Source organism: Rosa chinensis, chromosome 2, assembly GCF_002994745.2.
Source record: "Rosa chinensis cultivar Old Blush chromosome 2, RchiOBHm-V2, whole genome shotgun sequence".
NCBI lineage: Eukaryota > Viridiplantae > Streptophyta > Magnoliopsida > Rosales > Rosaceae > Rosa > Rosa chinensis.
The window spans coordinates 71628243-71639194 of record NC_037089.1 but is presented as its reverse complement, the minus strand read 5'-3'; the positions used below and the strand labels follow the sequence as shown (position 1 = coordinate 71639194).

Genomic DNA, 10952 nt, shown 5'->3' with positions numbered 1-10952 from the left:
TAAGCTATCGCTCGGCTCTCATATGAGCATTACACTGTCTCTCAGTGAATTGGGCTCCAATATTCCCAGTTCATGGTATAATAGGAATCAAGATCTTCTGGTCTTGATCTTAAAATAATTGAAAGCAGGACTTGGTGAATCACCAGTTCATCGTGATACTACACCCACAGCTAAACTGTTTGTGCACCAAAATTGGCTATCATATCGTCAAATAAATCTATCATGATCAGATCAATAAGGAACATCGCAATTTGCGATGATGTATATATAAATATATATATATATATAGATCATGAGAAGGCAACAAATGCATTAGCATGTAAAACATGAAGTGAATATAATCAAATAGATTACGAATAAGAACAGAAGCCAGTCCTAGCTAGCACAAATGAATAGCTAGCAATTGTATGTGAAACAATAACTTACGGGTCGTCTTGGATACCTTGGTGTTTGTCATACCCTTATTTTTTATTTTTTTTATACTTTTAGTAAATTAATATAGTGGAAACCTAGTGAACTGGTCAACAGGTTACCCAATTAAATATCGACATGTGTCATTTTAAAAAATAAAATTTATCATATTAACAACACACTCTTTCTTGATATGTAATATTGTTAAAAGTTCATGTAACAAGTATTGTCAAAATAATAAATTACACATAGTTGAACTACAATTACGACTTATGACAACAGTTATTGCGGTTATTGTAATTAAGTGGTCAAATATGTAAATATCATATTTGGACAACTTTTATCAAATTTAGAACCTTGATTATCAAGTGGAGAAGCTCCTTACAGTACTGAGTTGTTACATATCTTTTGGTCTAATTTTTATTTTACCATTTTCAGAACACAAATGTTGTAGGAATTGTAAAATGGTTGGTAATCTTGTAAATGGTATAGTTTTTGAAGTAATTACTGCTAGAATTTCAACATGGAAGAAGAAGAAAGAAGAAGAAAGGAGGAGGAAGAAAGAGAAACGCAGAGAGTTAAAAAAGTACTACATTTTGACTGGAATGGTTGATTACAATTTGCATTTTTTATATACTATAGGAGGATAAACCATATTACTATACTACCCTTAACATCCCCCCTCAACCATATGCTTGGGGTACCAAGCATAATGGTTGGAACACATGAATCCCAAATCGAAGTGACCAAGAAAAACAACACAAGCCTTCATTTGCTCCTTGGCAGCAAGCACATCCCTCAATTTATATCAATAGAATACAGGTCTTATCATGATCCATGAGCTTTGCCAATCTAAAATCACCAAACTTTGCATTGAAAATCCCATCCAGCAACTCAATACCAGTCATAATATCTCTATGAAACACTTTGCTGCCCATATTCAATAGCATAACCATGAGAGTAGAACAACCACCGAGCTGAGATATCCAAGGTCAGCAAAGTAACTACAGCAGTCCCATCTCGAGTGAAGTGCCCACAGCCACAGCCCAGAAGAGTATAGAAAAGTGCAGAAGGCAAAAGATTGATCTTGTTGTTTTAAATGGTAATTGTACAGAAGCAAAAGAAAAGCTGATAATGAACTGCAAAACAAAGGAATCTCTTGGTATTTTGACTGGTAATTGTACAGAAGTGAATTGGAAGAAAAGTCTTGAAGGAAAGCAAGAGGAGACTTGGTAATTGTACAGAATTGGTTTCAATGGTAATTGTACATAATTGGTTGCAATGGTAATTTTACAAAAGAAGATTGAAGAAATGCAAAAAGCAAATCAAGAAAGGAAAGGCTGCGACCCAGGACAATTGAATATCTCCAATCAACATATGAAAAGAATTCACCAGAGCACCAAAGCACAACATATCAACCTTATAACACCAAATACCATCACCTAACCAGACTGAGTTGATAATCCAGGTAATAAGGGGCAATCAATAAGCAGAGTAGATCACACAACAATAATACTCAATATACCCAACTTAATTTTCCAGAAGTTACTGAACCAATTGAACTTTCAAGGAAGAACAGTCAAAAATGTACCAAGAATGGAACGCAGCGTTTAAGCCAAAGCTCAAACCAAATGCTGAAGGCTGAGCTGACCTAGTCCATCCCCGTTTTCAGGCACAAAGCAGACAATGGTCATCTCATCCAACGCTCCACATTTCTTCACCTTGCCAACTGCTTGCGCTTCCATCAGCAGCGGCAATTACTCGGAAATTTCATCACCCTCGGAGTCGAAATTGCCATTCGTAAACTCCAAGACCTTGTGGTCACTGGAAACTCGGCTCTAGCAGGAGAACGATCAGAGCAGGCCGTTCGGTTAGAGATCTGTGCGGTATAGAGCCGGATGAGACAGATCGAAGGTCGGAGATGGACGACGCGGACGCGGAGGGTGTCGATGTAATACGACGCCGTTTGGATCATGACGAGTGCGAAGAGGGAGGTGCCGGTGGGAGCGAAGAGGGTGAAGGAGGCACTGTTTGGATCATGTTGTAGCCGTGATTGCAAATTCTAGGGTTTGAGAATACCGATTGGGGGATTTTGGGGCTTATTTGATTAGATTTCACTGAGTTGAACCAAAAAGAAGCTAAGGATGGAGAGAATTACAGCGGAGAAGTAGTGGTGGATTACTACAATCAGAACAAAAGTTACCGCTTTGACACCAATAGTTGCGAGTTATGGTAATATATGTAGTCATTGAGTAATTATTCTATTAATGATAAAAATATAAAGATTTACCACTTTGACAACAAATTTGGTGTCATACTTGTTATATTGTCCATAAATTAGTACAGTAGTTTAGGTTGAGTAATTACTATAAATAGGACAAAAGTTATCGCTTTTACATCAATTGTTGTGATTGTGGTAAAATGTGTAGTCATTGTAGTAATAATTTCATTAATGATAAAAACATAAAGATTTACCACTCTGACAGCAAATTTGTTGTCATACTTGTTAAATTGTCTATAAATTAGTACATTAGTTTAGGTGGAGTAATTACTACAAATAGAACAAAAGTTACCGTTTTTACATCAAGTGTTGTGGGTTGTGATAAAATGTGTAGTCATTGTAGTAATAATTTCACTAATGATAAAAACATAAAGATTCATACATATTCTATTTTATATAATATTTACCACTTTGAGGACACATGTGGTAATTAGAAAAAAAAAATCCACATTAAAGTAAATAAGGTCTTTGTTAGAGAAAAGTAGGTTCTCATTTGAGTAATTAAGTCCTAAAAGTGGTAATTGTAATAGGTTCTCATTCGAGTAAAGTAGATTCTCATTTGAGTAAATAAGTCCTAAAGTAGGTTCTCATTTGACTACATTTAAAACACATATTATTTATTTTTACACTAATTGTTGTCATTGTCGTAAAATGCATGTAAAAAGAATTATATTTGGTTAAAGAAACTACTAATGATATAATTAATTGGTAATAAAGATTACTTAACTAATACTAATTTTGCGAACTTAGGTTAGAAGGTTTTTGTTTTTAATAAGGAAAAAACGTAATTTTCAATTGTGTAATTGTCCATTAATAACAAACATTAATCAAGCATTAATGCACTAATAATAAAATTAAGGGCTAAATACTGGTTACTACCCTGTAGTTTAGGTCCAAAATCAATTCAGTCCTTAGACTTCTAATTTCATCAAAAACACCCCTGCAATTTCAATTTTGATCTAATAGGTCCAATCCGTTAGTCTTTCGATAATTAAGTCATTTAACTTGTTGACGTGGCTCATACATGGCCTATGTTTTATGATGTGGTGTTGAGGTGGCATGCATAGTCAATTTAAAAGTGGGTCTCACTATTAGAAATCTATCAAATAAAAAGTTTTTCATCAAATAATCCAACTATAAGTTGAACCCATAACAAAATATTAACGAATTGAACTTATTAGATCAAAATTGAAAGTATAGGGGTGTTTTTGATGAAATTAGAAGTCCAGACAGTGAATTGATTTTAGACATAAACCACAGGGTAGTAACTAGTATTTAGCCCATTATATAGACTATTTAACTAAAAGTAATTCGGTGAACCTAGGATATAAGGTTAATTCTTTTAATTTTTTTTGAAAAAGGAAAAATCATAATTGTCAATTGTCAATTGATAATCAAACATTAATTGGCTTTATTGTTTTCCCTATCTTTATTGTTTTCAATTCAATTAGTAGTTTGTGTTACCAAAAAAATTAGAAAGGCTAAGGGCTAAACAAGTTACCAATTTGTTAAATATTTTGAACCATTAGATATATTACTAATCCAATGGTCCAAAATATTTAACAAAATGAGGGTATGGCAAACACCAAGGTACCCAAGAATTCTCCATAACCTACTATGATCATTTTTTTTCAAACCTGCTGATTATATCCTCACTGATAATATATAAACGCCCCTTTTATTTGCTTGCTAAAGCCAATCGAAACAAATAATTTTGATAGGCAAGTTAGTTGCTAGCCGTCCCATAATGAAGATATATAAGGAAAACATATACAGGTTAAATAAAATCAACTGCTATAATTATGAAAATCAAACTCATAGATCATGAATCATGGTCAAAAGCAACAAACATTGCACCAAGACGTCTTAGATCATCATCGAGTTTTTAAGGAAAAAGAAGAAGAGCAAAACATGCTGATAACATGTTATAAAGTAGGGAGAAAATAGAGAAAGAATACTTGGGAGAAAGTAGAAGTGTTATCGTTTAGTCTCATTAGCCTCATTTATACATCAAAGTACATAACTAATGAATATTTACATGGACATCCACATAAATAATAATATTTACAACACACACACACACACACACACACACACATATATATATATATATATCATTCAAGTTGCATGTATGATCAGCATACTTGAAAAACGATCGAAAACCGTAGAAACCATGAATTATGGATGCAGGGATACAAAGGAATCAGAATAGAAGAAACAAAAAAAATTAAGGTAATTGACGAAATTGTAATAGCCGTGCCATCATATAATCTACAAATTTTGACTCGTAGATTATGAGTTATGGTCAAGAGCAACAAAATTGCACCAAAAACTCTTAAATCATCATAGAGTGAAAAAAAAAATTAAGAGCAAGCGTGCTGAGGAAGTAGAAGTGTTCTGATTCAGTCTCATTAGCCTCCTTTATATAGAGCTAGAGTTTACATCAGAGTATATAACTAATTAGTATTTATGTGGACAGCCACATAGATAATAATATTTACAACAAAAATAAAAATGATCCAATTTTAAAGGAGATACAAATGTTCTTGGATTAAAGGGTCATGGCAGAAGGAAATATTCTCAAGTCTCTTGGAAATGGATTGAATGACCTTAATTAAGGGATGGATGCGAAGGAGGAACTTGTCTAAAGATGAGTTTGTTCCTAGCCTCTCAAATTTGTCGATAGAGTATCAAACAATTTTTGATATGGTAATTCTGGTTACCCTTCCTGAACAATGAGAGGAACTGTCAGATAAATTTTGGAAATTACTAGGGGAGGATAGGCTTCCAGCCAGCCACCAAAAATTCAAAGTAAAATGACAAGAGTGGAAGAGGTAGTTCAAATCTTTCACCCCTGAACTACAAAGAGCACAAAAAACATAAATGTTATTAGTATAACGAGCAATTCTTGCTCTAGTTTTCAGTCTACCTCTCGCTGGAGTAATTCTTGCCCTGCTGTCCTACACTCTAGATACAAATGTGCTTGGATCAAAGAGTTTGCTATTAGTCTAGGGTGAGTTATGTGATGGACACGGAGTTTTGAGGCTTGTATGAAGGTTATGGCTTGCACGTCAACTTATTAATTGGCAGAACTGTCTCAAACTTTTCGGAGGCCCTGTGCGAAAGTTTAAAATGTGGCCCTCTAATCCTTGATTTATTAAAATGCTGTGTTTGAGACGATCGAGCCGTCTCAAACACAGCATCACCAAACAATCCAAGCAAATCAATGTGTTATGAGAAACCTGATTCTTTGAAGAACAAAGACTCAAAGTATAGCATGAGATCGACTCTTGAGTTTCCTCACTCCTTGATCTCTTCAATCCTTGATTTACATTTCTCAATTTCCAGAAAATTGCTAGGCTTTTGCAATTTGAAAAACAAATCAAACCATTAGGAGAACTATACTAAAGAAACATTAATTTATATGTGGATACAAATCAATTAATCATACCTGAGTCATGACAAGGGTGTAGGGATTACTGATGAGCTTCATTTTGCCTCTAAATCACTAATTGAAGAATGAAGACTTGAAGTGGGGTTTTTTAGAGTAATTAGAGAATGAAAAAGGATAGAAGAGATTGATGGGAATAGAGAAGGGTCGATGAGAATTGAGGGCCCTAGCCATGGCGTTAGGTACGTACCAAACTAACTAGCTAATTATAATATTGCATGCATGCATTTAATTTGTATTTATTCAGTACGTTCTTGATCGAAGATAATTGTTGGAAGTCTTGGTAAGTACAGGAGCGAACAACCCATGGTCGGTGTCACCGTGACCAACTGCACATTGTCACAGAGAGAGAGAGAGAGTGTGTGAATGCAAAGAGCAGAGGATAAGGATTTAGTGTTTGGGGCCCTATTTTTTATTTTAAGTTATTATTTATATAAATAGATATAAAAATATAAAATCTGGGGCTCTATTTCCATATCAATGTTAGTGTTTCATGCCTAAATCGAAGTCTTTTATATTCAATCATGCAAACATAAATCCTTAAAGAAAAACGTTGGGGGCCTCTCAATTTGGGGCCATGCATGTTCGGTCGCACTCAATGCACCTGCATGTTCAGAGCCGGCCCTGCCTGGCAGTACCACACCCTGTGAATTCTAGACTTAAGTCGAACCACAACCCTTATAAAATGTAAAGCATTGAACTCATTTTTCACAACCATAACCACTGATCGAGCTCAAAACAAACCAAATTCACAGAAAGAAAGAGATCGAGAAGCTAATTAGCCGTTTAGCCCAACTGATCAAAACTTTTTAAAATGGCCTCTTCCCAGCTTTGTCCTTGCCATTCTAGCAATTGTTGCCCCTTCAATTTTGGCCACAGATTTTATCGTTGGCGATGACAAAGGTTGGACCATTAATGTTGATTACCGAGCCTGGGCTCAGGGAAAGCTCTTCGTTATCGGTGACAACCACGGTATGTAAATTACGTACTAAGCTCTACAAATTCTTGTCGTAATAACTTTTGATTGATATATATAATTTCTTCTTTCTTTTAATCTTTGAGCCGTTATGTATATGCAGTTTTTAACTACCCAGAAGGAGTTCACAATGTTCTCAAAGTGAATGGAACTGGGTTCCAAGAATGTGCAGCTCCTGCAGGCACTGTGGTATTAACAAGTGGAAAGGATGTGATAAACCTAGCAACCACAGGAAGAAAATGGTACATTTGTGGTGTTTCTAAGCACCGTCAAGTTGGACCCCAGAAGCTGTTCATAACTGTGATGCCAGCTTCCTTTGCTCCTAGGTCCTAGCCCAAGCCCTACTACCTCTACCAGTTCTGTTAATGGAGCAAGATTAGGGTGGATGATCGTTGTTTTTGGCATTCTTGGGATATTCATCTTGTTGGAGCTGTCAAGGTTATTAAAATATGTTTTGTGTTATTGCTTTATGTCAATAATCCCTTAAATAGGGTAGTGCGGGGGTTTGAACTTTTTCATTCCATGTGCTGTTTGTTTTTCCTTGTTTCATGCTCCATGTTTCTAGAGTGCTGTTTGCTTTTCAGTTTTCTTTGTAAGGCTTTATAAGCCATACCTTATGGTTTCCTTGAATAGAGTGAGAGTGCAGTACGTTGTCTGCATTTAGTATATTGAGTTTCAACAAATTTGGTATCAGAGCCCTTTACTGGGCCTGAGAGTTTCAAAGCTAAGAAACCGCAGTTTTCTTAGAGATAGAGAGTGAGTGAAACATGGCAGCTGAGAGCAACTTTGTGCAACCTGCCATACCAAGATTTGATGGGCATTATGACCACTGGTCTATGCTCATGGAGAACTTTCTGAGATCGAAAGAGTACTGGAGTTTAGTGGAGAATGGGATACCTGCTGCAGCAGAAGGAGCTGAACTTACAGAGGGCCAACGCAAGCAAATTGAAGATGCAAAGCTGAAAGACTTGAAGGTGAAAAATTATTTATTTCAAGCCATTGACAGAACAATTATGGAGACAATTCTCAACAAAGAAACAGCAAAGCACATATGGGATTCAATGAGGCAGAAGTACCAGGGCTCTACAAAGGTGAAACGTGCTCAATTGCAAGCACTTCGAAGGGAGTTCGAGGTGCTTCAAATGAAAGATGGAGAAATAGTCGATGAATACTTTGCTCGTACCCTCACAATTGCAAATAAGATGAAGGCTCACGGTGAAAATATGATAGAGCTGGTTATTGTTGAGAAGATCCTGAGATCGATGACTGCCAAGTTTGATTATATGGTGTGCTCCATTGAAGAATCCAATAATCTGACTACAATGACCATCAATGAACTGCAGAGCAGCCTTCTTGTACACGAGCAGAGAATGCGAAGCCATGGAGGAGAGGAACAAGCATTGAATGTCACATATGAAGACAGAACTGGTGGAAGAGGAAGAGGAAGAGGAAGAGGAGGCTTTAGAGGAAGAGGAAGAGGAAGGGGCAGACAACAGTTTGATAAGGCATTGGTTGAATGTTACAAATGTCACAAATTAGGGCATTTTCAGCATGAGTTCCCTGAATGGGAGAAAGGTGCAAACTATGCAGAGCACGATGAGAATGAGGAGATGTTACTTATGGCATACGTTGAGCTCAACAATTCTAAGATGGAGGAGGTTTGGTTTCTCGATTCCGGCTGCAGCAACCACATGAGTGGCAACAAGCAATGGTTCACTGATCTAAATGAGCAATTTCGACAGTCTGTAAAACTAGGCAACAATTCCAAAATGGCAGTCATGGGGAAGGGTAATGTGAGACTACAAGCCAATGGAGTCACACAAGTATTCACAGATGTGTACTACATCCCGGAGCTGAAGAATAACTTGCTTAGCATTGGACAATTGCAAGAAAAGGGAGTTACAATTCTAATTCGGAATGGAATGTGCCAGATTTATCATCCAAGAAAAGGTTTGATCATGCAAACTAAGATGTCAGCTAACAGGATGTTCGTAATACGTGCAAACATGTTGCCTCAAGCCTCAGCTTGCTTCCAAACAGTGTCTGAAGACAACACTCACTTGTGGCATTGTCGATATGGCCATCTAAGCTTCAAAGGGCTAAGAAGTCTTCAATACAGAAAGATGGTGAAGGGTTTACCAGACTTCAAGATGTCATCCAAGTTATGCAAAGATTGTATGGTAGGGAAGCAGCACAGGGAATCAATTCCAAAGAAGAGCATGTGGAGAGCCTCACACAGACTTCAGCTCATACACTCAGATATATGCGGACCTATCAAGCCATTGTCAAATAGCAGAAAAAGGTACCTAATCAGTTTTATAGATGATTATAGTCGAAAAACCTGGGTGTATTTCTTGTATGAGAAGTCCCAAGCTTTTACAACATTCAAGAGTTTTAAGTGCCTCGTTGAGAAGGAAACAGGAGATTATATTCAATGTCTACGAACTGATAGAGGAGGAGAGTTCACCTCTCAAGAGTTTAACACTTTCTGTAGCACACATGGCATTAGTAGGCAATTGACTGCAGCCTACACCCCTCAACAAAACGGGGTAGCCGAGAGGAAAAATCGAACCATTATGAATATGGTTCGGAGCATGTTGTCGGAGAAACAAGTTCCAAAAGTATTCTGGCCCGAAGCAGTAAATTGGTCAATCCACATTCTCAACAGGAGCCCTACTTTGGCAGTGAAGGATATGACCCCTGAAGAGGCATGGAGTGGGATCAAACCAGCTGTTCACTATTTCAGGGTTTTTGGTTGCATTGCACATGTTCACATTCCAGAGGCTAAGAGAAAGAAGCTGGATGATAAGAGCTACAAGTGTGTGTTGTTGGGTGTGAGCAAAGAATCAAAAGCTTACAGGCTTTATGATCCTATATCTGAACGTATTGTGGTAAGTAGAGATGTGGTTTTCGAAGAGGATGAAAGTTGGGATTGGGGAAGGACTGCTGAAGAGGAGAGGCTTGATGTGTTAGATTGGAGTGATGGTGAAGAAGAAGAAAATGAGTCTGCTCAAAGTGAAGAAGAAAATGTGAATAATGATGATGCAGAAGAAGAAGAAATTCTAGAAGAAGGGAGGACAAGATTGCAACCTATATGGATGCAAGATTATGTGAGCGGAGAAGGTTTATCTGAAGAGGAAGAAACAAACAACATTGTCATGTTTACTTCTGTCACTGATCCAACCACATTTGAAGAAGCTTTCAAGAGTGCTAAGTGGAAGGCTGCAATGGATCAAGAGATTGAGGCAATTGAAAGGAATCATACTTGGGAGTTAACAATCTTGCCGGCTGGAGCAAAAACAATTGGGGTGAAGTGGATCTTTAAGACTAAGTTGAATGAAAATGGTGAAGTTGAAAAATGTAAGGCCAGACTTGTGGCAAAAGGGTATGCACAACAATATGGGATTGACTACACTGAAGTTTTTGCACCAGTGGCTAGATGGGACACCATTAGAATGGTAATTGCTCTTGCTGCTCAAAAAGGTTGGAAGGTATATCAACTAGATGTCAAGAGTGCGTTTTTACATGGGGAGCTTACTGAGGCAGTATTCATTGATCAACCGCAAGGCTATGTGAAGGAAGGAGATGAATTAAAGGTATACAAGCTAAATAAAGCCCTGTACGGACTCAAGCAGGCTCCACGTGCATGGTACAGTCGTATTGAAGCATATTTCATCAAAGAAGGGTTTGAAAGATGTCCTCATGAGCACACTCTATTTGTGAAGTCGAGTGAAGGAGGTAAAATTCTCATTGTTAGTTTATATGTTGATGATCTTATATTTACTGGCAATGATGAATATATGTTTGAGGAATTCAAGAAGTCGATGAAGGAC

General features: G+C 37.1%; 1 protein-coding gene across 1 annotated transcript; it reads left to right on the top strand.

Moving 5' to 3' along the window:
- Positions 1-1545: 1545 nt before the first annotated feature.
- On the top strand, positions 1546-7452 carry LOC112184925 (blue copper protein 1b). Its single transcript, XM_040513570.1, has 4 exons — positions 1546-1643; positions 2084-2281; positions 6973-7115; positions 7223-7452. Exons 1-4 carry the CDS (start codon positions 1546-1548, stop codon positions 7450-7452), a joined length of 669 nt encoding a protein of 222 aa, XP_040369504.1.
- The last annotated feature ends 3500 nt before the right edge of the window (positions 7453-10952 follow it).